General features: G+C 33.2%; 5 protein-coding genes across 6 annotated transcripts; 2 read left to right on the top strand and 3 right to left on the bottom strand.

Moving 5' to 3' along the window:
• The first annotated feature begins 1,846 nt into the window (after positions 1-1,846).
• Positions 1,847-3,390, top strand: LOC114423347. Its single transcript, XM_028390071.1, has 2 exons — positions 1,847-2,160; positions 2,273-3,390. Exon 2 carries the CDS (start codon positions 2,288-2,290, stop codon positions 3,134-3,136), a length of 849 nt encoding a protein of 282 aa, XP_028245872.1. The 5' UTR covers positions 1,847-2,160; positions 2,273-2,287; the 3' UTR covers positions 3,137-3,390.
• Positions 3,391-10,630: 7,240 nt separating this feature from the next.
• LOC114424083 (E3 ubiquitin-protein ligase RMA1-like) lies at positions 10,631-12,845 on the top strand. The gene is made up of 2 exons (XM_028390950.1): positions 10,631-10,967; positions 11,555-12,845. Exon 2 carries the CDS (start codon positions 11,618-11,620, stop codon positions 12,206-12,208), a length of 591 nt encoding a protein of 196 aa, XP_028246751.1. The 5' UTR covers positions 10,631-10,967; positions 11,555-11,617; the 3' UTR covers positions 12,209-12,845.
• Positions 12,846-14,232: 1,387 nt separating this feature from the next.
• LOC114421194 lies at positions 14,233-14,716 on the bottom strand (the record flags this gene model as incomplete). Its single annotated transcript, XM_028387029.1, has 2 exons — positions 14,233-14,479; positions 14,572-14,716. Coding segments are annotated over 2 exons (330 nt in total), but the record flags the coding sequence as incomplete, so codon positions are not given.
• A 1,795-nt stretch (positions 14,717-16,511) lies between these two features.
• Positions 16,512-19,828, bottom strand: LOC114422908 (ras-related protein RABC1-like). The gene is made up of 7 exons (XM_028389469.1): positions 19,650-19,828; positions 19,373-19,508; positions 19,210-19,278; positions 18,988-19,053; positions 17,907-18,028; positions 17,223-17,351; positions 16,512-16,841 (listed from the first exon to the last, which is right to left on the bottom strand). Exons 2-7 carry the CDS (start codon positions 19,506-19,508, stop codon positions 16,734-16,736), a joined length of 630 nt encoding a protein of 209 aa, XP_028245270.1. The 5' UTR covers positions 19,650-19,828; the 3' UTR covers positions 16,512-16,733.
• An 828-nt stretch (positions 19,829-20,656) lies between these two features.
• Positions 20,657-25,576, bottom strand: LOC114422014 (mitogen-activated protein kinase kinase kinase 3-like). 2 transcript variants are annotated; one of them, XM_028388184.1, is made up of 12 exons: positions 25,067-25,576; positions 24,045-24,347; positions 23,658-23,745; positions 23,430-23,492; positions 23,137-23,297; positions 22,972-23,047; positions 22,438-22,497; positions 22,209-22,316; positions 21,877-22,113; positions 21,555-21,658; positions 21,402-21,461; positions 20,657-21,311 (listed from the first exon to the last, which is right to left on the bottom strand). In XM_028388184.1, the coding sequence occupies exons 1-12, from the start codon at positions 25,390-25,392 to the stop codon at positions 21,197-21,199; spliced, it is 1,701 nt and encodes a 566-aa protein (XP_028243985.1). In that variant the 5' UTR covers positions 25,393-25,576; the 3' UTR covers positions 20,657-21,196. The 2 variants fall into 2 exon arrangements, with proteins under 2 accessions (XP_028243985.1, XP_028243984.1); XM_028388183.1 differs by having other exon boundaries at positions 20,657-21,461; positions 25,067-25,575.
• Between the last annotated feature and the right edge of the window lie 1,339 nt (positions 25,577-26,915).

Raw genomic sequence — 26,915 nt, 5'->3', positions numbered from 1 at the left:
TTCACTAGTTATTTGGATGGACTAGACGAGTACTTCATGCTTCTAGTATATGAGTTATCTAGTCGTGGACATGTTTTTTCCTCGTGTTGCTTCCGGTCATCAAACATGTTAACTTAGATGCAACAAAGTGGTTAATATAAATTGATTTTTTTGTCTTCATCAAAATCGTAAGAGATGTCTAGGTTGTTCAATGATGGATCGTCCAGTGTCTAACATTTTAAATATATATATATATATATATATATATATATAGTGTTAATTTTTATATATATGAATGAGACATGAGGTTTTCAATTAAATTTTTATTAATATAATTTTTTGTAGAAATAATGTATGTGAAATGAGATTTTCAATTTAACATGAGATTTCCAATTAAGATATATTGAGTAGTATATACGTTACATCCGTCTAATTTGATATACGATATAATTTTTAACAAAATAAATAAATTAGACACTAAATGATATGAGTGTTGCTAGGTGCACCCAACATTATTGTTGATGCACCCATCATTCTTAAAAATGGCAAAATTACCCCTGTCTTCTTTCTCCCTTTACATATCAAATTGATCCGCAAGTTGATTTTTAAGACTTACAGATCAAGTTGATCTGTAAGTCTTTTACGGATCAACTTAATCCGTAAGTCTTAAAAATTAACTTGCAGATCAAGTTGACCTGTAAGAAGCTTGCGGATCAAGTTGATCCGTAAAAGACTTACCGAACAACTTGATCTGTAAGCCTTAAAAATCAACTTGTGGATCAACTTGATCCACAAGAAGCATGCAAATCAAGTTGATTCGCAAGCTTCTTACGGATCAAATTGATCCGTAAGAAGTTTGCGGATCATCTATATTAACTGCAGATCAACTAAAACCTATACGGGTCAACTTGAATGAGCTGGGTGCATAAAAATATTTTTAAAAATACACAAAAATATTTTTACCTTTTCACATTAAGTGCTGGATGTACCAACAATAATGCTTGGTGTACCTAGCAACACCCAAATGATATTTAACACCTAGTAAAATTATAGCCGTAAAAATAAGTTAGTTTGCTTGACAAGGACTTAAGGCCTAACTTACACTAGGCTTAGCTGCCCACGCCAAGTCAGATTTTGCCAGACAATAAATTCGGCCAACACTTTTTTAAAGCCTATTTAGTTGAAAAGGTTTATTTCTAGGACATCCAAAAAGTCTTTAAGACATAACAAACTAGCCTATTAAAAAAACAAATAAATATTCAATTCATGGTTAGTATTATAATTATTCTACTAAATTTGTTATATTGCATTCTGTCTTACATTTATTTTGCCTTTCTAAATCTTAAACATGTTGATGAACATTAAGAGAGAAATATGCATGTATCATAAATAATACGATCGTGACATGATACGATAGAAAAATAAAAATAAAATGGAAAATATTAATAAAATAATTTAAAAAGATAGTGTTTGAAATCATCATTCAAATTTTAACTACCTTATAAATCAATCTATTTATTATATATATATATAAACAAAAAAGGAAATAGTTATCCTGTCTTAATTCAATGTACGGTATGTCACCCTTTTAAACACAAATGGAAATTGTTTTCTGCCATTTACATAAATAGATTTTGAACATAACAAGAGAAGCAAATAAAATAAAAATTAATCACAAGTTTATAGGAAGATCGTCTGTTTATAGAACTAACCAATAGACACAAGACACTTCATCTTTTCCCAATGTATATGTAAAAAAGAAAATAAATAAATAAATGGGGTACTTCAGTCTTGAGTGGGCTATATATAAATATATAATAGTGTTCTACAATTTACAAATTGCCCAATCCATTGATACTTAAACATAGCAGTGGCATTATAAAAAATTTAAGAAAAAAGTGATAATCACACACTGCAATATGCAATACCAAACTACACTAATTGTGATTCTACTTTTCCCAAACCCTTTAGAACCCGATTCTTCTTATCTGAACAACCCAATCAAATCTCTACCGTCCATTTAAACAAAGTCCAAATCCAACCGTTGATCCTCTCTCTCTTTCTCCCTCTTTATCATCAATGAGCAATTAGTTTTTCCCTTTCGGTCACGAATTCTCAGACACCGTTTCCACTCACTCCGCGCCAACGACAATTAATCCAAAAAAAGAACGAAACCTTCAGGTTATTTATTTATTATTATTATTATTTTGTGATTTTTTTAAACCTTTTTTTTTGTTAATTTTTCTTTGTTTTGATACTTTCTGTGTCTCATTTTCTTGTGAAATTTTTTCAGTGACTTTCTTTTTACATGAACGACCTGCACGAAATGATGCCTTACTCTCAGATCTTTCAAAACAACCGAAACTACGCCGTTTGGCCGCCGTACCCGCCGGAAAACGCGGCGGTGTTCCCTCACCCTACGGCGTTCAATCCGCATCCGGGTCGGGTAACTGGAAACAAAAGGAAAGACTTTTACCGAACCGGTTCGGGTCCGCCGGTGATCCGCTCCGGCGCGAAAGGTTGCCGGATTAACCACCCGAAGCGAATTCTCGGCCGCGGCGGTGCCGCCAATCGGCTCACGCCGCCGTTCGCTCCGCGCAACACAACGTCGTTCATAATCCGGACGAAGAATTGTGGCGGCATGGTGTCGCCGCCGACTCCTGAGGCGGCGACATCATCCCCGGCGATCCTGCCGGCGGCGTCTCTGTCTCCGGCGACGTTCGACGAGAAGGCTGCGAAGGAGCAGTGGGGATTCAACGGCTACGGCTCCATGAAGGGCCTTATTCGGCTCCGGCCAGGAAATTGTGATTCCGGCGCCGGCAGGTTCGAAATGGTGTACCCTAATTCCGGTGAAGAACATAAAAACTTGGACAAAAGGGTTGCTGAACAAGATACCCATATTGCACAGCTTGAAGAGCAGAATTTGACGCTGAAGGAGAGACTTTTGTTCATGGAAAGACAATTGGATGACATGAGAAGGAGGGTTCAGTTCTTGGAGACCTACGGAACGACCAGCCGCGGTGGTGAGGGCGGGGCGGAGAATTTCCCCGCAGCCGGAGATGTTTGCTCAGTAAAGAGCTATATAAACAATTCTGGTGTTGTTGACGGTGATAATAATAATGTTGATGAAAATAATAATTGGGAAGATATTTTGTAGTGGTAGAAGTTTTTTTTTACTTTGGTAGGTAAATAAAAAATTGTACAAATATGATAATGTAGGGTTAGTTTTAGTTTGAATTGGTTTAGTTTAATTTGACTTGGTTTAGTTTATATCTGTTTAAGTAGTAGTTAATGTAAATACTCTTTTGTAACCTATCTCTTTCGTGAACAAACTTGGGTTGCGCCTTGTGAGTTTAGTTAGGAGTAAGGACTTTGAAACTAAGCTGAATAAGAAATTGATATTGTAGATTAGAGAAGTTGTTTGTTTTGGTAGGTTTTTTTTTGCTAACTTACTCATAAATTATGTTTTTGATGTTTGTTGGGGACATGAAGGGGTTGTGTTTTGCAAGAGGGGGGCAATGCTTCTTTTGCTATATGTTGGTGTAGGTTTTTTGTTTTTCTTTTTGCCAAAAGGTATTCGATTGTGGTGCCTAATTCTTGTTATTTGATTTTTTTCTAACATGGAAAACTAATTGTCTGCACTCTTGCCACACGGCACAAGGGGAAGACAAATAGTGTCAGGAAGTGCACCATATGGATTTTGTTGTGGTGCTTTCCATGGTTCATTATGTGGGATCCATTTGGTTTGACAAGGTTTCATTATTTTTTGAAATAGCTTCCCTCTTAGCAAGCAGCTTGGGATCTAATCTGAATTATCTATGGTGTTTGTAAGCTACTGCTCGCCACTATATGTACATCACCATATGATTGATCAAGTATTTTCTCTCTCTCTCTCTCTCTCTTTAATTTTAAGTATTTTAAATAATTAAACAAATTTCATGATGAATTTCACCCTTTTGAAGTGAAAAAAAAAGGTATTTGTGTGGACCCTTTATTTGAAGTGAGATAAATTTATGTTACATTTTAATCTAAATTAACAATAGATTCGAGAAAATCTTTAGATTAACAAGATTGTAATTGTTAATTAATAGTTAATCACTTTTTATATTTTTTTGAAAATTAAAGATTTAATTTAGTCTTTTCTTTTATTAAAAAAAACTACTTTCATTTTTTTATCTTATTTTTTTTTATTGACATTAAGTAAATGGCTTTTGTAAAATCAAGAACCAAAAAATGAGTTTAAAATAATCAAGTAGCTCACTTGAGTGAGGAGATTACAACGTAGTTATTATAAATCTTCTCAAAGTATTTTTGATTCTCACGGATATAAAAATAGTTAAAATTTTTCTTTTTGGGTTATCAAAAAATTGGTGGATTGAAGTAACCGATAAGAATTTACTTGTACATATTTATGGTCTTTTCAATATTTTAATATACAAATAAGTACATAATATCATTATAATAATTAAAAAGATAAATGCAAGCAATAAACTCTTTTGAACAGTTCTACTTTTGACTAAAATAATTTAAAATTTTCTATTTTTTTTAGATCACGCTTCTTATTTAATAAATTATAATAGTACCTTTATAATTTTTAATAAATTTTATACAATAATATAAAATGTATTTGAGAAAGTTTTTTCTTATATATAGCTTATGATGCTAACTCTCTTCAATATATATATATATATATATATATATATATATATATATATATATATATATTTATGTTATATGTATAATTTTATATATAATTTAGTTTATATTTTTATTTAATTTAACTTTTTAGAAATTCTTTTTTATTTATTTGTTAAAAAAAATTAAAAAAATATATTTATAAAAAAATAAAATAATCAATATACACTCATTCTTTTAGAGAACATGATAACAATAACTTCGTCACAAATTATTATTTAAATTAATTTAACATAATTATATTAAAAAATAATAAATTTATTATATATGATAAATTATAAGTGAATGATTGTATAAAACTTTTTACGCATAATTTTTTTTTCATTAATAATCTATGGCAAACTTTTTTTAAAGATAATTTATATCAATTTTTTTATGGAGACAATTTATATCAAAATTAAAAATCTCAAGGGTTATGATTTTGTGGCTGAAGAGACAGCTACAATTACAATCATAAGGTTCGGCTTTCCGTAGGTTACATTTACATTCGCGGTGTTGTACGTTTGTTCTGAGGATGAAAGTATTAAATGAGATAACAAATAGTGCACATTATTGGACTGAATATTAATTTATATAAACGAAAATAATTAACACTGATAGGGATTATTTAATTTAATTAGTAATATTTTGTGACCGACACACTTATTGATGTAGCTGCTTTAATTTTAATATCAAATTTTACGTGCAAGAAAAATATCTATGTGTTCACATCATGAAAAGATATTCGAGAAAAAAGAAAAGTAATATTCCTTTTTATGAATAATCTCTAATAAGAAGAGAGAAGGTTACGAAAACATAAATGATTTGATTGTAATAATATATAAAAATATTATAGAAAGTGTTATAAATAATAGATTAAAATATTATTTTGATCCATTCAGTTTTCTCATTTTTTCTATATTTTAAAATTTTTATTTTAGTCTTTAAATTTGTAAATGAATTCAAAATGATCATTCCACATCTATTAAATAATATTTTGACATTAATTTAGTATATTTTTAGACTGTTCATCTTTTTGAAGATTCAAAATCACAAAAAAGAAAAACTGTTTGCCTAAAGCATTTAATATGTATGAAATAATTTAGGGTTTTAAAACTGTTTGCCTAAAGTATTCAATCAAATTGTTTGGTACCTATTAAATAATTTAGACAAACAATTTTTTTTGAAGTTTTAAGAATATGTTTGTTTTGCCGGTTGAGGTGTAATGACATCAAAAACACACATTCACCGCAAAAACAAGAAATGTGATGCTTCTCTAAAATAGAGGTTGATGTAAACATATGTTGGGACCGACAATTCAAACATGCATTAAATTATCAGAAAATAAATCGTCAAGAAAACATAATTAATAATAAAATTAACATTTCATCATCATTTAATGAATGATATGATCATTTTAGATTCATTTACCATCAAAATGAAACTTTTAAAACCCAAATGACCAAACCAGAAAAATATGAAAACATAATGAACCAAATTGATATTAATATTAATTACCTACAAATATTGTAAAAATAACATTTAAAAAATAAAAATAGTTTAAGAAATAAATATAAATATATACCACTAAGAGTTACTTTTTTCTTTTTTTATGTAATTTTAAATACTGAAGTGAATGCTTGGGTATATAAGATGCTTTAAAGGTAACCAGGAAGTTTCCTTATAGGCAGCAAGTAGCCACAACCAGTCTTGTGTCACTTGATGCTCTCAATGACAAATGGACTTGTGTGGGTACCATGCATGAATCCAAAGCGATATATATCACTATTTTGATTTTTCATCTTAGGTTATATTAATCAAAATTCCATTATGTAGTTGCAGAAACATATCTTAAGCAAGTTCGAGACAGCTATATATCGACCTTTTCTTTTGTAAAAAGTGAATGTGGATTCTGTCCCTGTGGAGGAATGAGGGCCGTGTAAAACTACAATTTCAGTACCACCAGAGCATTAATATAGCTAGCATCTATCACAGTATAAAGAAAAGGAGTTAAGTGCCATTTACCAATTACTAGTAACACTTATAATTACATCTCTGTTAGAAGAAGAAAGAATAAATTACATTCAACAATTTGTTTTCTTCAAATTCATTAGATATTCTTTTTTTTTCATTACAGTTATTCTTTTTACTTCTTTAAAATATATTATACTGACATTATTTTTTTTATATTTAGGACACAAAATAATTTTTTTCATAAGAATGCATAGGAGTACAAAATAATAAGAAAAAATCAAATAACTTCTCCATAAACATTAATTTCTTCAGAAGTTGATTTTTAACTTAGATATTTTTTTTCTTATCTTTGTCTGTAATATTATTTCTTGAGAAATTTATCTAACCAGACCTATAACACGTACTTCCTACAACCGTTGCTATAAAGTTAAAAAGACAGAAATAACGTGAATTTTGAAAGAAATTCACAGAGTGTCTTTGTATAATTTGTTCAGAAAATTATTAATTATAAAGATGCTAAATAATTCGCTTTTCGGAACAACTGTATATAAGTGTCACCTTCAACTTTAAGATAAAAAGGAGGTCAATAATCATTTTTGTACTTAATGCATAATTCGTTGATAAATACATTTTTTTAAAAATGAAAATATAAAATTCAATTAGTATAAAAAATGAAATATATTTAGTTGTTAATTCCAAATTCAATCTTTGATAGTATAAAAAATGTATCAGGGGGATTCAAACTCGCTCATAGAAAAAGTGAAAGTTTGTACCAAATTCTCAACCGCATGTCTCAATTCCAATTAACACAAAATTACATAATCTTCCTTGTAAGGAAGCAGGGATGCTCAATATTACCCTTACTAGTTACAAGAGTCAGCTAAAGAACATCAAACATGGAGTTCAACTTGGTAGTGAGAGGCAGAGTGGGGAAAGTCACAAGCCAAGAGAAAATGATTAATGGAGGAGACTTAGGCATTGTTTGTTTACTGTTTTCAAAAACAAAATTTCTATTTTTTTTAAAACTTGTTTGGCCCTTTAAAACATTTTGAAAGTAATTGTTTCTTTTAACACATTTCTATTTTCTAAAGTTTGTTTCATGAGTACTTGAATAGAGTATACACAGAAAACAGAAAAAAAAGATGAGAAAACATTTTTCTATTGTTTTTGTTTTTTGTATTTGAAACACTTTTTTTTAAAACCATATTTAAAACTTAATAAATTTTGAATGAAAACTTCATTATTGAGTGATGTAAATTATTTTAGAAAACAATTTTTATAACAAGTGAGAAAGGAGTCAAATATGCTCTTATCTTGTTTGGCAAATCAAATTGACAAAGGGGGATTGATTCGACATAGATGGAAATGTCCCACTTGTGCTTCCTGCATTACAATTTACCGTATATTACATATCAATTTTTATTATTTGGGATAGTTGTTTCATTTTATGCACATATTTCTTTTTCCTTTCATTCCATTTTTATAAAAATCATATTCCAAAACAATTAACGTGGAATACCTATACTAGGTATTCTAAAATACTTATATACTTTCAGAATGATCATTCCATAATAAAGGCGGGTAATATTAGAATTTTAAAACATTTGAAAGTGTAGGAAACAAAAAATGGAGTGCAAGAAGCAATTGCCCAAAGTTGTTTTTCCCTGGATTAACTTCATTATGTTACCAAACGCAGCAAGCATACTACTTATATCTCATTATTAGTATCATAAAAATGAGCCAGCACAACATTTGAAAGGTGATCAAGCATATAAAAACATTAAGCATTGTAATTGATACTAAAAATAAGAGAAAATGTTCGTAGAATATATAAATCAATCAAGGTTCAAACATTATTATTAACCAATTATACCATTAGTAAAAAGAGATTTAACTAAACATGAATGGAATCCTAAAATCAAGAAAAAGAGGAAAGGAAAAGAAGAGAACTTCATAGTAAATATATTGTTTATGCTACTCTATTTGACTTGTATTATGGTGGGCAAAGCGATGAGTCATTTCCCAGTACTTAAAATCTTACATTACTAGCAAAATTACAATGTTTCGTGTGGAAGCTTTTATTGGATAGGTTGCCATCAAAGTATAATTTGAAGAAGAGGCTGATTCAACATGCTATTTTGGATTCTTTGTGTCCATCATGCCAGGAGCATGAGGAAACTTTGGCTCACGTTTTTTTTTTTCAAGTTCGAGAGTTATACCTTTTTTGCATCAGTGTTACAAATGAATTGGTGTTGATATGTACTACCTGAGAGGCCTTCTGATCACTTCCGACAGCACCATCAGGGGGCTTATTAGGTTGGGCAAAAAGATTTATGGGTCACGATCTGGTGTGCTACAACATGGACACTTTGGAATAGAAGGAGTGCTTTTATTTTTAGGCAAAAAATGTTTGATTTTCACTCCATTCTACAGGAAGTTCTATTCTATTCTTGGGCTTGGAAAAAAAAAATTTGGGAAACATTTTAAATATTCTTTTGTGCAGTGGAGTAGCCAACCTGGGGCTTGCTTGCATGGGATGGATTATATTGAGTTATCTCATTTGATTTGGAACTGGATTTAAACTCTGAAGCTGCATGGGTTCGTACTACAGATTTCAACAATGTATATGGCCATCTGGAACATGTTTTGGGGATAGGCATTGGTTGGTTGAAGGTTTTTGAGTGGAAGCACATTTATTCTGGTTTGAGAGGTTTTGGTCGCAGGGGAGGGTTTTCATATATTGCAATTTTGTGGGGATGTGGTTGGTGGAATCACATTTATTTTGTTATGCATAGGTTGGTTAGGACAAATTTTTAATGGAAGTTTCACTTATTAATATATGTTAACCATCTAATACTTTTAAATTAAGAATTATTTTCGTCAAGGATCACATTGGTGTAATATTTAAACGATTTAATTTAATTTAATTTTAGCACATTAACCATTTATATCCTATCACTTGTGCTTCATCACTTGTGTGAGAATACTTTCTTATATGACAATATAAGAATAAATTAATAATGACTATTAGATCATTATTAAGAATAATAGATGGTTGAGATTAAAATATTTAAAAATTTAAATTAAAATCTAATATAATTATTAAATCTTTAAAAGACTTATCAAACAAATCACGTCATAAAATATCTTAATTATCTTTAATCCATCACCATTACCATGATCACCATGACCGTCATCGTCGTTGTTGTTGTTATCGTTGCTGCCTCTAACAACCATGACAGTGGAGGTGGTGGCGATTGACGACGATGGTGGTGATTATTAATAATGATGATGATGGTGACAACAATCATAATGATAGTTGTAACAATGATTATTGTGGTGATAGTGATGATAATAAAGATTATGATGATAAAGTGATGACAATTGACTATGATGATTGCGATAATTGATAAAAATAGTGATAGGAGGGACAATTATGATGGTGACTATAAAGGTATTTTTTATGGAGAAGGTGTACTATGAAAGTTATTGAAAAATATTGTAAAATTAAAAGATCAACATTTGGAGAGAAAATGAGAAGTTGTTGCAAAAGTACAATGTGATTTGTAAAATGAGTGTTCAAAATGATTGAAATTCAAGTTTGAAAAAATTGACAATTACTATTGCATTGCATAGTTGAAGAGTGAGAAAATGTTTTAATCATAGATTAATTAAAAAATTAATAATAAATATTTTAAAATAAAATATGTTTGTTTTAGGTTTGTGAGTCACGATTTTTGACATAATTTTTTTCATGTGAGAATAGAAGACATTAAATAAGTATTTAGATGAAATTTATGTTTAAATATTTTTATCATAAAATTAAATTAGAATTAAAGTTTAATATAATTTTTTAATCCAATACAAAAAATTACTCAATATAATATCAATCAAGTTTACTCCATTAAATCATGTTAATATGGAAGTGTCAAACACTTCGATGAAAGCAATAGTCAAGTTTGATGAGTTCTAAACTCAAATTTAGTGGTTCCAAACCTGAAAACCAAACACACACCAAGTCTAATTTGTTAAGCCGATCTAGTCAAACGTCCTTTTAAACCAGACACCGTTGGTGGAACGAGACGGGTAAAAAACACTGGAGGAAAAAAAAAAAGAAATCCTCTGTATGTTCTGAAAAACCGTTCCATTCCTGTGATGTTCCGCAAAGACCAAAGAACATAACTTTTTTGCTTTCATGAAACACACTTTTTGAATTCAAAGCCCCATTCATTACCTGATAATCAATCTCTCCCAAAATATTTCTCTCTCTCTCGGTCAAAATAAGAACAAGCTCCCCAATTTGTCATTGCCCCAGAAGAACATTTATCAACAGTATTTAGGTAGTTCTTTTGCTCTCTTCTCGAATCAAGTTTTTTTTTTCAATCATCTATTGTTTTGTGTGTTTTACTCTAATGGGGTTTTCATCAATCATGTTTTCTTTACATCTTGTTTTTCTGTTTTTTTTCCTTGAATGGCTGAATTTCCGGGAATTGTTCTAAAAGGGAAAAGAATAACGGACGCTCATTTTAGGGTGTATGAGCGGATGGAAGAGAGAAATAGAAAGATAAAATAGAGAGAAAAGTGATAGATGTGATAAATGATGTAATGTGATGTGATGAAAAATAAAAAATAGAGATACAAAGAAAATGAGATAAAGGAGAAAATGAATCTACATTGATCATTACGTTTTCTAAAATTATCATTGCAAAGTAAAAGCACATCAAGAATGCTTGTTGCAATACAAATTTTGGGTATGAAATGTTTGATTGGCTTGAGTAAATGTGGGTGAATGGTGACCCTCAATTCCATTGTGCCCTATATATGCAAGAATCATGATGTGGGCCTGGTGGTGATCTTGTTTATGATTTGGTAATCATTCATTTGTTGTGTATGATGTATGAAACGTTAATTTGGTTTTATTTGTTAGGGGATGGAACATTTGAAATGAGATGTTGAGGGGACAAACCTGTGCATAGAATTGAAGTTTGTGATGGAGCATTTGGGCCAAATAGAAGAGCGTATTAGATGCCTAGAAGCAGTAGTTTTCAGGGCTAGGCAGCGTCAGAGGCAGCGACCGAGTCATGCTCCAATTCAGGTAACTAACTATGCAGGAGAATTGGGAACAGTAGCTGATCTACCAGCCGAAGAAGAAAGGTTGCATCAAGAGTTTGGTGGTATTGATGTTGGAGGAGAGATGGTGGGAGATGGGAGAACGTGTAAAAGGAAGGCTAGCTATTTGGTTGCTAAAGCATTGGGTGTGGAAACCAGTCAGGGTGAGGGTTTTGCAACAAATTTGTTTCATTGTAATGTATGCTTGGACAGGGCAAGAGATCCGGTTTTGACCTGTTGTGGTCACTTGTTTTGCTGGCCATGCTTTCATAAGTTGTCGTATGCTTATTCAGATGTCAGGGAATGTCCGGTTTGTAAAGGAGATGTCCCTGAAGAAGGAATTGTCCCAATATATGGCAATGTAAGTGTTGATAACAGTGGCAAGTTTGACTTGAATGAAACTGATTCGACAGTTCCTGCTCGACCTCGTCCACATAGAATTGAGAGTATTAGGCAGCGGTTCAGATATTGAGGAGCTTCTTCTACAATCCAGGTCATACTGTGGTTTGGTAACTTCTTTGTTGGATTGGGTGACCAAGTTCAGTTAGAAATCTCCTCCTGTGAAATTGATAGAAGAACCGGTGTTGTTAAATGGTGGCGCTATGACCGCCATGGCGGAATGGCATGGTGGGTTTTTTGTCAACTGCGATAGGCAATTTGTGATGGGAGGCCCGCTATGGCAGTGCTATAGGCTGCAATGGTTTATATGTCAGAGTTTTGGCCTTCCACCATATTCTGCCATCCACCATTGATAACACTGGATAGGACTAATGTTTTGGCCGCTCATTATCACTGGGAGACAGAATGTAATCAGCATAGTCCTTCCTGTCAATATTTTAGGTTTATAGTGCAAGGAGCTACTTTATTTTCATCCCTTTTGTTGGTAGTTATTTCTAAGATTTTACAGAAATTTTATTTGAGTAACTTGAATAGCATATCCATTGACCCTAGCAAGGCATCTGACACCTAAATCGTCACTATGTCAATAGAGACTCACCATTTAGCATTTGCTACAAAACAGAGTTATACTGTTGCTGCAACCACTTTTGCAGCCTCATCTTCCGTTTCTTCTTTAAGTAGGAATGATGGCATTTATACTGTTACAGACTTCAATATCCAGACAACTGATAATAGTGTGCAGATTATTTCATCTTACTCTTCATCTTTGAATGGAACGGATGTTTTAAGATGAGTTTCAAATGAGCCAAGAAGGAGATGATTTACATGATGTTGGTTTTTTTTATTATCAATTCCCTTTTCATAAAGCAACATCATGCTATCATATTATAGTTATATAAAAACTGTCCAAAGGTAGAGAGAAATTATTTCATGGTCCCAATCAATCTCCCATCAATTGATTGTTATTAATTATTTTTTGTAAATTGAAAATCCCAATTTTTTGCGTGAAGATTAGATGGTTCTGGACAGGTGATGGTCCATAACCATTTAATAATTTCTCAAATGTTGGACATGTATTAACATTGTGTCAAATTTTCCTGCTCTTCACTCCTTTTTTTTTTCTTTCACTTGTCATTTTTTTTTCCATTAAAATTGGGTTGTTTTTAATTTCTACAGACAGTTGTGTACAAAGTGCAAACAACCATTTTGAGCAATTTGTATAAACTATAGAGTATTGTCAATTTTTATTAGACAAATATGAGGATGTTCACAACAACTACATATCTTCTTTTGTCCATTATTTGTATTTTGTAAAGTGCAGAGTTGTATGTATTTCTCCTCCCTTAATAAGTTTTTGTTGAGACTGTTATCCGCAACACTATGGTGTCACACTTCTGCAAGTAGAGTGTTCGTGGGTGCACGTATTATTTACTTTTATTTATTTATTAAGAACAAGAAAGACAACCCCTTTTACCTGTTTCCTTATTTTTTTTCTTCTGCATATCTAGTTAGCATTCAGACAGCCTTCATCTCACAATAGAAATAATCTGACTTCAATGAACTTGAAATGTCAAGGATTCAAATTTTGGAATGGTAACTCGGAGGAGGGCTTTACCCTATGATCGAATACGACAATATGATTATTTTAAAAACACATAGGATATGGTCCCTAAAAAAATATTTATTGGCTTTTGGTTCCTATAAAATGATCAATGCATGATTGATTTAGGAGGAAGGATATTCTCATACCTTGATCATAGACTGATAATTAAAATAAGAGGTATTAATCAATTAATTGATAATTAAGAATTCTTAATTAAAATAGAAATTAGGAGAAAAATGGTATACATGAAATCATAATTCGAGTCACTTTAATTCACATATTTTTTATTTGAAATTGTTGTCTGTCTTTAGTTTATTTTCTAAACACAAACACAAACAATTTTTAACTCAAGACAAAAACTTGAAATTATTTAATTTATACGATTTAGATTATTTGAGAACACAATTAGTTTCTAGCGTCCGATATTCGGACTTTCGAGTCAATTGTTGTTATTACGTAAGATACACTTGCTCTTAGCGAGTATATATTTTATGCATCATATAGCTGGCACTGCTTAGTATGGCTTAAACAAAACGTATAGATATCCTGTGAGGTCTTAAGATAGTGTGATGAAGTGCTGCAGTGAACTGATCAAACTTGGAGGCCGGTGCTTTGTGTCTCTAACATATGAAAGGTCTGTAAAATGGGGATCAAGAAGAGTTGCAATGGCAAACTGGTTTTCAGCAAGCAAAGCGGCATGCTTATCTGCATATAAGGCTGCTGCAAGAGCTGCATGTATTTCTGCTTGGGGGGGAAAATGTAGAATTAGATAAAAGTGAGTTTTCCTTTTGCAGCATGATCATGGAGTGCAAAAATTCTATCTATGAATATACCTGGATACCCTTTTAGAGATATTGAAACGTCTTCCATCTCTGCAATTGCTTCTTCTCTGTCACCAACTTCATATAAGGTCAATGCTCTTCCTACCCTTGCATATTCTGAGAATGCCAAGTCTTTGTAGCTTTCAATAACCTTAAAAGGCAGTTAGGCATGTGTACCCTATTACAGCATCAGTCAGATGATTCAACCACGGAATATGAGAATAAATTCATTGACACTTAGAATGTGACCCGAAGGAAGCTGCAAGGTTGATGAGTGAAAACCATGGAAACTCATTGACACTGTGAATTGGTACTTCATACCAATTCGTGGTACTTTGCAAATTGGTTCCCTTCAATTCTCTACAAATCCATAGACAAGCATGCATTGGGTTCATGTACAAGTTGGGAGAACCGAGGGCAAAAAGGATAGACACCATTGCATACATTTAGTGAACTATGCATTCATGACGCAGGCAAGGAATGAGGACCTCAAGGTCAATCAAAAGGTGTTCTTATTGTTGGATGTAATGGAACATTCACCTGAGGCATTGGGTGTGCGAGCTTGATTTGAATGACAAGCTAGTTGGTTTAGGGCGTTAGGTCTAGGTGCTACACACTCTTGGCTCAGAATGGGGTTGTTAGGCTCTTCGGTTTGAAGGAAGGGGGTGTCTTCACTTTCTGTAGAACTTCCTAGTTCCTATATCCTGTTATATTAGATAGTATTTACTATAAACTGACACTGGTACTGGTAACCTCTCCAAATATGAAAGTAACTTCACTATGTAATTATTAGTAGTGTATCAAAACGTTACCACTATACTTACCTCTACTATCAATACTTCAAAAGGTCACATACCGCTTACATACAGGAAAGTATTGTGAATCTGATAACTTGAATGGAAAATGAACTCCTATAATGACTTTAAAAATCTTGAGGTCACTAAAGTCATTTAGTGAATATATGTTATCTATTATGATTCCAAATAAGCAACTGTTCATGCTAAATTCTCAAGGACCTAGGCTAAGACAAGGAAGGTGCCTGACCTAACGAGTTAATGGGAGTAATATGGTGAAGATTTAAGTCCTGTTCTTACTTTTGGAATTTTAAGGAAAAGGGGTCCAATGTTAGTGGACTGGGCGATCATTTCTCACAGGATGCTTGATAATGTGGTCCCGAACTAAAGAGCAATGCGAGGTTGTCATTAGGTTCTTAACTGTTTCAGTAAGTTCTTAACTTTTACATTTGTTTCAAACTAAAGTTCCTAATTCTTGGCATGAATTTGCTTGATACTCAATCTATTATAAGTGCTTCACAATATTGAGATAGTATGGTGTGCTTCCCCTGCTTCCGATCCCATAATAATAATCCATTGCCAAGTTTTCGTAAGCGAAAAGTTACATGGAAATTAAAGCTTAAGATCCCTACACTACTCTGAAACTCAAAAGTAACAGCCTAAATGGAGCGCATTCTCCCAGATTAATTATACGAGTTAGTCATTCATTTTAGTCCTTAAAATTTTAGAAACCCTGTATTAGCTCCTATATTTCCAAAATATCATTTACTTTAATTTATCTGTGTGTGTGTGGGGGGTGGGGGGGGGGGGCTAAATCCAAGTCAAAGAATCTTTAATTATGGAGAGGTATAATGTATATAATTGACATTTATTTGTAACTATTTTAAAAAATCTTAATATTTAATTTATCAAATATTTATCGATTCATTTATCATTAAACTTGCAATTAAAATCACATATTACGCGTTTTATTTGAGAAAATTATTAGTGAAAAGTATTTGGAGAATAAATTACTTGAATTAGTTAATTTTTAAATTCGATCCCTTTAGCAGTCAATTTTTTTTATCCCTTTGTATCAGATGGTATCCAACTATCCATGATTTTTTTTAAAAAAATGAACGTCTACATATAAAATTAAATGTAACTCAGACAAACAAGAAACCCAAAAGGTAAAAAAAAAATTAGACAACCAACCATCAACATTATGTTACATCGAATATTCAAGACAAAACAGAAACCTGAAAATAAAAAATAAAATGGCTTTCTCTGATGCTAAACAACAAGCAAATTATGTTCAGGTTCAGAAAATGGATGAAGCTCCATTCTCTTGGAGATCCAATTCTTAAAATCCAGGTTTTGGAGCGAAATAACTTCTTCAAATCAGCAACAACTACTTGCGGATGCATCAGACTGGGGTGGCCTGTCCTTGAAAATGTTCTTTTTAACACCCTTTGAGCCCTCGGCTATGAGGCTAGGTGTATCCAGAATCTGCACACACCCAAAGGAAAAACAAACAAAGCAATACCATGGTCATCACAATTCAAAAAATGCAATCCATTTCAATGTGCCCCCTAAACTAAATTTTCTTTAGTTCTCAACTTCTGTCTATTATATCTTATATATCGTCAACCATTTAACTTGTGAAAAAACTCCTTTCATGTGACTGCAGAGGTTAATTTTCTAAATCAAACATTTTTGTGTTTCAAACCATACAGATGCACACACACAGAAAGAGTATGAAAAAAAAAAATTACCATTGCCTTTTAAATATCACTATGATAGTAACCTTATTACATGCATAATGAATTGTATGAAGCACAGCAATTACTGCCCAAGTGTTAGGAAATGGGTACGTGTTGCTTCACATACCTTCAAAACAAGCTCTTCAAAGCATTGCTGAACATTAACTCGAGTTTTAGCACTGCATTCAATAAATAGGCAACCGTATTCCCTGGCAAAGTCTATTCCCTCTTTCTTTGTCACAACTCTATCACCGTCCTGAAAAACACATATCACCATTATGCATGTCCAAGCCCTAATGGAATGCAAGAAAAAATAATTCAGTAACATGCTATGATATGATGAAGAAAATAGAACAAGAAACAAATGGGACATGTAGCTGACTAGACACTTGCTATTGTTGAAGCTAGAATTGTATAGCTGAGCAGCCAAAATGGAGTTCCATAACAGATGGAAGGAGGAATATTTTGATTAAAACTCGAGTATTAACAACCCATCATAAAACACCATAACTCCAATAAACATAACACAGCAGCAAAGGATGTCACCCCCACCCTTGCAGCAAACCTCTAAAATGAAAAGAACAAAATTTGCTTCAAAGATATTTTATAGATGAAACATAAATTGGTTGAAAGATATTTGCTAGTATATTCTGTGTAAAAATTTCCTAAATATTTGAATTGATTTGGAATACAAGGTCCCAAGGAAGAAAACTTACACTGGAATTATATAGATTTTGAACAACTCAAGAATGAACACATCCTACACTATATAATGGGAGCATATGATTGTAAACTTCTTAAACAAAGATACCTTGTCTAGTTTGTTTCCAACAAGCATCTTGATGCAATCTTGATTAGTTGAATAAAGGTCTATTTCCTTTGCCCATATTTCAGAAAGATTTGTAAATGTATCTCGCCGGGTTACATCATAAACTGCATTAGTTAGAGGAACAACATTAGCAGCTAATCCAAAGTCAAATTTCACCACTACACTAACTTGGAAGGGCCACCTCCTGGTTTCCAAAGACCATTAAACACATTGCACCTAATACAGATATTGCAGCCATTTTGTGGTGAATCCAACCAATAAGAGAGAAAATTCCAGTTTGGATTACCACAGATCAACTAGATGACAGAGAATCACTAACAAACCAACTGATTCCAGGATTTACACACTAATATTCATACCAGCTCTCAAGTCAAAATTTTCCCAAGCAACATGAAAGGTATTCAACTCTCACAATAAAGCAATAAAAATTGGATTTGATTAGAGTAGATATAGATACAGTACGCTAAGAATCAGAATCATCAGGTCACCACATGTTTCACAGAAGAGGTCAGCAAATTAGAGGTAAGATAAGAATTAAGGTGCAAGTAACCACATGCTATGATTAAGCAAGGCAATGAAAAAAATTTAATGATGGATGGAATAAGCATGCAATTCCATAACCTAACATGGGAAAGTTTTACTGTTAACTCCTCTCAGCAAGGAACTAACTAGCTCAATGCATATAACGGAACAAACTAGATTACCCCCGAGTAAGGTAATATGTTAAGAAAGCCAAATAGCTTATTGTCCTTAAATAAAATGCTAAAATCCAAATTTAAGTAAACGAGTATTGATTCCAAGTTTTATTTCAATGCAAGTAAAAATGTCAAAGAAGACCACTATGGTGATGCATAATCTACATCTTACTGTTCTTTAACTGAAACAAATGGGAAAGATTTCAATTTACAGGAATTCACCATAAGCAGTGCCTGTGAACACTAAATAGTATTCTATCCATTGAATACATTCTAGTCCAGGTTGTCATTCAAGGCATTTCACCTAATCCAATAAATGTACAATTGGGGAAGGATGGAAAGTCAAAAAATGGAGAACAGAAACTTGCCCATGATGATTCCTTGTGCCCCTCTGTAGTAAGAACTTGTCAGTGTTCTGAATCTCTCCTGACCAGCTGCATTATCAAGAAGCATAAGCACAATCAATCACATATAGTATTGGCCGCCACCCATAACAATGTAAAAACCCTCCATGAATGCCAGCCATATCTACCATTCAGCAGTATCCATAAGCAAAGTTATCATGAAAGGAATAACAACAAAGTGAATACCAGTATCCCAAATTGCAAGCTTCAGCTTTTTACCCCCCATCATCACATATTTGACCTTAAAATCAACACCTGCAGGAAGCATCATCAAATCAAATAAGACACATAGCTATAATATACAAATCAGAGGAGAAAACAATAGTAATTAATAAATAAAAAAACGGACCGATAGTGGGGGAGAGATCTTCAAAAGCATCGGAGGTGAAACTGAGAAGAAGACTACTCTTGCCAACCCCAGAGTCTCCAATCATCAACAACTTAAACAAATAATCGAATTCTTGATGCCCCGAACTCGAATCCATCTGAATCAATTACACACACGTCAAAAACCCACAAAATAATTAATAATTAGAATAAGAATATAAATTGATTTCATTTCATTAAGAATAAAAAAAGTATTATTAAAATTAAATATAGAGAGATTTGTCATTTGTGTGTATTACCTAATGAATGAAATCCAAAGGGAAATTGAAGACGAAAGGTTAGCAGAAGTGCTGTGCTGTAAGTAAGAAAGTGGTAATGTTAACGCGTGCGTAAGCGATTCAGTTTCTTTCTCCGAGTATATTTCTGATTCAGAAAACCACTATTGTGCATTTGCTTCACCAACAAGCATCGTTCAAATTAAAATCACACTATTTTCTAAAAACCCAAAAAACAGAAATAAGAAGCAGACATTTATCTCTACTAGATTTATCTAAAAATTATATACTTTTGATGTTTATATTTAATATTTTTTAAAACGGATAAAAAATTATTATTTTTGTAAAATTCATATAAATAGATAAGTTATCATTTTTTTAATATTTAGTAGTATATTAAATATAATTATAATAAAATTAGAGAAAATGATTAATTATATTTTTAATTAAACATAACTTCTCTTCAAAATACCTATATTTTTAATTATATTATCACTTACCATCTTTTTAATAATTTTTTATTCATTCATTCGTTAACTAATGTCATTAGTACACTTAGCAAGATCCAACATAATGTTTTTTTCTACCTAAAATATTCTTAAATTGTGAAGGTTTTATTGAAACCCTCTTTCTTTTCATAAAAAAAAAAAAAAAACCCTCTTTCCTCTCGCATAAATTTGGTAGATACATCATACTTAAGCATTGAACTGATGGCAGAAGTAACAGTAACAGCTTAACTATAATAAAATTAAAAAATCTAATCATAAGATCGGAAAAAAAAAAAAAGTTCTATCCCTGACACTTGGGTCAACAACTACCGTGATGCAAAAGAGAGGGAAAAAAACGAGGGATATGACCCTAAGATGCATGATCAACTTTTCCATTTCCAAGAGATTTTTCATATAATGACATTAGAGAACAATAGTTACATGAAACAAAATCAAACTCATAAAGGTTAGTGGCAGTTTTTTTCTCCCAATGTGAGCCAACGCCAATGGCCAACCCAAACAAATTCTACCTCAAGTTTCATATGAAAGTGACCAAACACTTCTGACTCCATTATGCAATCAGCCAAATTGTTCACGCTCCTGTACAATATCTTTCTTTTGGTATACAATAATGGTAACAAAATCTTGTACAAACTATCCTAACCCCTCGCTTCTAGGCCAGCTCTAATAGATTTCCCTATCTAATCTCAAATAGAATTTCTGATTCAAAATGGAAAGAGTGGCGATGAAAATTACTTTTTTTTATTCTGCCATGAACTATCATTATACAACATAAACGTTACTACAAACACAGTAAGCACATTGCATTTACAATAATCAAGAAATTGTTACAAGCAACATGGTCTCCCCAATCCAATGCACCGAGAGCATAGGCCAGAATCATTTTTTCCGTCATCTGGTTCTCGTGTATATGGTTCTCTTGTATAAAGAATGGACCAGCAGAATATTTTGGATGGTTTGTGCTTCAGAGTCCAAATTGAAGTTCAACCTCAGGGAAAGACCACAAGGTATACTGGGGAGATGTGGAAATATTTTGGTTCTATAGCTATTTACAATCTTAACTTAAATGAGTCTCATTCTTGGAGATCCACCAGGTGGTGTATTGGCTCTGTATCGAGATGTTTCATGCCAAGGATCAAGAGCAAACGTGGCATTTGATCTCATTGGATATGAGGATCTGTCATTCAAAGTGTAACTACTTTGTCCCATTGTGGTGTAAGCTGGATGAGGAGGAGAAAAAAAACAGCTCTGATGCATTGGCTCATACCTTCGCAATGGACTTGAAGAGGGAGATACTGGTAAAGATGTGATGATTCTTGTGTTATCTCTGAACAAGGGAATTACAGAAGAATGTGAGTCCAAAATAGTAATATCATAGATGCAATTCGTTCATGAGACTGACAACATGTAGATATTTTACCTTGAACTCCTTAATGCACGTGGTGCTGCAAGAGCTGGCTTTGATGCATAATCTCCATCAAGAGAAGTTATGCTTGTTCGGTTGGAATGGGACTCTAACACAGGCTGCAAACAGATAAAAATGGTGAAAAAGTTAAGTGATTTGGCATATAGATAATAGCAAAGTCTATTGATATCCAGTGTGTACATCATCATTGTATATTATCAAGCACTTTATAACTTCTCGAGTCATCCAAACTTCAGGACAATTGCAGCATGTTAGGTACGAGCATGTAAGAACATGACTTTTCAAAGAAAATAAATATATATCTAAGAATATATACCGGTGTCCGGCTTCCATCAAACATGCAAGGGAAAGCATCTCTGGTTATGCTGACATTTGCAGCTTTTGTTGCTGATTGATCTCGAATGAAGGGGTGGTCTAGTAACTTTTGGGCTGTCGGGCGAGCTAATGGGTCTCTTTGTAAGCATAGCTTGATGAATTTTTTTGCATCATTCGAAAGATGCTCGGGGATTTCAGGCATATCTTTGCTGTTCCCAATTTTAAATATGGCAGCTACCTGTTCAGTCCAACATAAAAACAATTTTGGTCATTCATATTCACCAAACAGGGTTATACAAGTAAAAGCTAGTTCTGAGGTATCCAATATCTCACCCCTTCATACTGATTCCAGGGAGGTTTTGATGTTGCCATTTCAATAATTGTGCACCCCAAGCTCCATATATCAACTGGAAGGCTATAGCCATTTGTATTCATTACAACCTAAAAAAGAGAATATCATTATCCAGTAACTATGGTGAGAAAGAAGTGGAAGAGGAGGGAAGAATATGCTCACTTTTAAAAGAAATTTCAATATTGCAGAATAATAGAAAAAACAATTTACCTCAGGTGCCATCCAGTATGGACTTCCTTTGAATGAAAGCATCGAGGCAGAAGAATTTATCTGGTTCAGAACCATAAAATGTCAGAGACAATGCATGAGAAATCAATCAAAATACAAATCATTTTTTAAGCTCTCTAGATCACATTTTCTTTGTAGCAGTAAAATCAAATAAAATTTATAACACTGAAGAGAAACAGAGTTTGTGTTTGAAGGAGACGAATGCATCCTTCATGTGTGATAGTCGCGTCACGTATGTGTGCCATGCCAGCTCTCCAGCTCTATGTGAGAGACTGGGAGTGCACAAAGTGTGAGGGAGCTCGTGCATCCAAGAGAGAGGAGGAGATGTATCTGTTACTAGGAATCAGTAGAATTGCTACTTTTAACAATGAGCAAGAGAAATACTTTTAAGTAACAACTATCACCTAATTTACATCATTTGTGTTGTGAGTTATTTTTCTAATGAAACAATATATGTAGTTTACTTCTGAAGTGAGCTAGGAGCAATTTGTTGTTTACAGGATACGATGAACATACATGTTTAGCCATTCCAAAGTCTGCCAGTTTGATTTCACCATTAGGATCAACTAGTATGTTCGCCCCTTTAATATCCCTGCCAAAAGAAAACCACGATAACAATATGAAAGAGAATAAATAAGCCTAAATTCCATGTTAAAGATTGCGTAGGAATAATCAAAATACCTGTGTACTGTATTTCTTCCATGCAGATAGGCAAGTCCAGAGACAATCTGCCTGGTATAATTTTGAATAACAGGCTCCTTAAATGGACCATACTCCTGAAGTAATTTATGGATAGAACCACCAGAGACATATTCCAAATATACAGAAAGTGATTCTTCTACCTGAAAACATGTATATATATTAGTTATATACATGATAATGGAAATTCTTCAATACCTCTTTTGAGTGTGCACACAGCTATATTAGGTATAAACATGGTTAAAACGATTTAAACTTTGAATATTCTAGCATACCAGTTCACTCCCATAGTATTGAACAATATTTGGGTGTGAAAGCTGATTTAGCAAATTTATCTCCTGTAATCAAATACAGAATATGTTATAACTTTGTGGACTATAAAAAATCATAATTTGACATATCAAAGCAAACTCCAATGCAACAGCGCAAAGAAGAGCTGCAAAAGTACAATATAATGTGTTAGAGCATCATGTATAAATTTTCTTAGGAAATATCAGAATTACCTGGTTAAGTTGTTTGAGGCACTCTTTTGATGTGTGATCATCAAAGACAACCTTGACTTCTTTTATTGCACACATTTGTCCATTTTCACTGTCAGACATAGGAAGCAGAATAGAAATGGTTTCAGTAATCTGTCCAGAATATAGACATTGAGGCGAATACATGTTCTCAAAGAATAACGATGAAATAACTATGTAAACATCATTGCTCTTTAATGTCAGATTTGTTATTTCCAATAACAATTACCACCGTAATATTTAGTTCTTAGGATTTGGCTCCTATAAAGCAAGAAATGCACTTTGCAGGACAAAGTGCGGAACTATTACTGTTGATTTGAAAGTCAAAGGAAAAGATTTTAAAAACTTCATAGTTTGTTAGACAATAGTTACCTATTGAATCCCAGATAAACATGCCCAAATGTTCCCCGTCCTAGAAGCTTTCCTTTTCTCCATTTGGACACATTGCTGGTAGCATTTTCCAAATGTCCATTTGCTCTAGCGTTGGGAAGCACAGAAGAAGGACTAGTTGGAGAGCCAGGTGGAAGAGGTAATGGATGACACTCACTCCCCGTGGGAGAGTCAAGGCTCAAAGCATGCAACCTTTGATGAAGCGGTGAGGTAGGACTGGTAGGTCCTCTTGACCCAGGACCCGGACTTTTTGTCCTCACATTGAACCTCACCTCCTCTCGTCCTCTGCATGTTAAACAAATACCATGGACTAGTTTAGCACCAGATTGGAAAAGCACCCTGAACACTCCATATTATCTCTGTTACTTACACCATCAGCACTAAGAATTACATATTATAATCTCAACCACGTATCACAGTCACATACCCTACAATACAATTCCTAAAAACCAAGGTTTAAAAAACAGTCCACAACCGGTTCACGAGGTCAAGGTATTAGGTCTCTTTGCTGCGACCACATCAGCCGCATTTGTCTGCAATTTCCTGTAGGATTGAGACCAAGGTTTTAAATTATGGTCGTGGTCACCATTCATCAGACTCCTTGATATTGCAGGAAATTTGCGGATAAATGCAACACACCAAAAACCCTATCATTGCAGCTGTAATTATGGTGGGCCATTTTCTCAAAAACTTTGATCTACCACAATTTAAATCCCTCATAAAAAAAACTGAGAAATCTAAAGCAGAAATTAGGCAGAGGAGGAGCTAGATAGTAACTTTGTATAATTGTATCTATTAACAAATTTTATAATCAACAGATTCCTCAAACTAGGAATAAATTGTACATTTTCAGTCACAAACAAGAAAGAACAGAAACAATCATATACACAAAACCGGTGATTTTATCTTCTTTTTAAAGAAAAAGAAAAAGGAAAAAGGGAGTGGAGAGAGAAAGGAAAAGGAAAGAACGAGTGCAGTTTATGCGATGAATGATTGGGTAGAACCTGTTGGTGTTGGGAGGCGAAATTGGATGATCGTCGTAGGAGGTGGAGGAGCTGACGCTGGAACCACCGGACACCGAAACAGATCCAAATGATTGAACTGGATCGCTGAGACTATGCGAGGGAAGTGGTAACGGAACCCCTTTGACCTTGTCGTCGAAGCTCTTGGTCTTCTTCTTACTACAACTCCTACCCTTGTTCTTGTCCCGCTCACCGCTCATGAAATTCAGCTGAAAAGCGGCACGTGGCTCTTCCTCCTCATCCTCCTCCTCCGGCTGCTCCTGCTCCTCCTTGCTCTTGCTCCACTTTCTATTCCACCAAGCCGGCATTCTAATTAAGTTCAATTCCCAGAGAGAGAGAAGAAGGTTTGTTTTGTGTTGTGAATTGTGATTTATGATTTTTAATATGGTTCAGAAACGACGAAAGACGGACACAAGCCGGTGGTGGTGGTGGTTAGAGAATGGAGAGAGAAGAGCAATTATTAAGTGATGAGTGGATGGATCCATACAATACGATAAAAAGACCGTATTTTTATTTTAGTATAACCCTTGTTGTCTTCTTCTTCTTCTTGCTTTCTTTACTTCACTTGTTATCTCTACATCAAATCAAATTAATTACTTGTTCATTCCTACATTTACTTACATGATATCCATGCCACTTTTTTCTACTGCATCTTAAATTCTAAGCAATGTGGTTTTATTTGGTTCTAGTTATTCAATTAGTTTGTTCAGTACCAAAAAATTTTTGGAATCTGAACCCATGCTTGGGAAAGGTGGGAAGTTCAGTTTTATTTTTTTTAAACCTTTGTATGGAAACTTGTAGTACTTCGTATTTTAAATAATAATAGTATATTATTGTGTACTAAATTAATCTGTACGATCCACTATTAATTTTCAAGTAGAAAAAAAAGGTGGTGTAGTGGTACCAAGTTGAAACTTTTTTTTTTCTTTATAGATTTTACTAGGCTCCTACTACTATCTAATATATCTATCTAGATTCTAGAGGTGCAAGGAAGGGAAGAGCAAGTTGGAGGCCAAAACGTGTGGATTGGGACAAGTTAGGGCATTGGGGAGGTTGGATTTGGTATTGGTGTCTATTTTGTTAATATTTTCCTTTGTTTGTTTTTATTAGGATTAGGTTTCCTTTTTTTTTTTATTCCAAAGGACCAATCATGGGTTGTGACTTGTGAGCCGGCGTAGAGGGGTGTACATGTACGTCATGTTACCACGTCACCCACACCTCCATGTGATGTATGTGATATGTCTCTCTAGTGTACCAAATACTCTACTCTCCCACTTTTAACCTTAATTTCTTGTGATTATTACAAAATTTATCTTGTTTTGTCTATGTTTGCATATAGCACTTTATTTTTTTAATCATTATAATTAATATAACTTTTTTATACTGTTAATCAATCAAAATTTAATTTTAATATGACTGTCAATGTTTATAAAATGACAAAAATGAACTTCTACCATTTTTTTTAATTAAAATTATCATAATATGCAAAAAAAAATTGTTTTGAAGAATCATACAAAATTTTTAGAATTTGTGACGATCACAAAATATGTTACGAGTGAGTACGGCCACTCCTAGATTATACATCCCCCTTAAGCCGAAATCCAAGTGGTAAAGTCATTTTTGGATAAGATTTTTATTCAAAGTTAAAGTGGAATCCTCTCTATATGATACAAACCACAAGTGATGTACCATTTTGTGTCATCCCATGCACGTAACATGAAATTAATTTTATAATACTTGATAAAAACTGGAAAAAGAAACAACACTTGATGTTACCCATGGTGCTCCCTCGGACATATGGATGGCGTGATCAAATTCTCGAAGAATCATC

This window comes from Glycine soja, chromosome 8 (assembly GCF_004193775.1).
Source record: "Glycine soja cultivar W05 chromosome 8, ASM419377v2, whole genome shotgun sequence".
Taxonomy (NCBI): domain Eukaryota; kingdom Viridiplantae; phylum Streptophyta; class Magnoliopsida; order Fabales; family Fabaceae; genus Glycine; species Glycine soja.
This window is presented reverse-complemented; position numbering and strand designations above follow the sequence as displayed.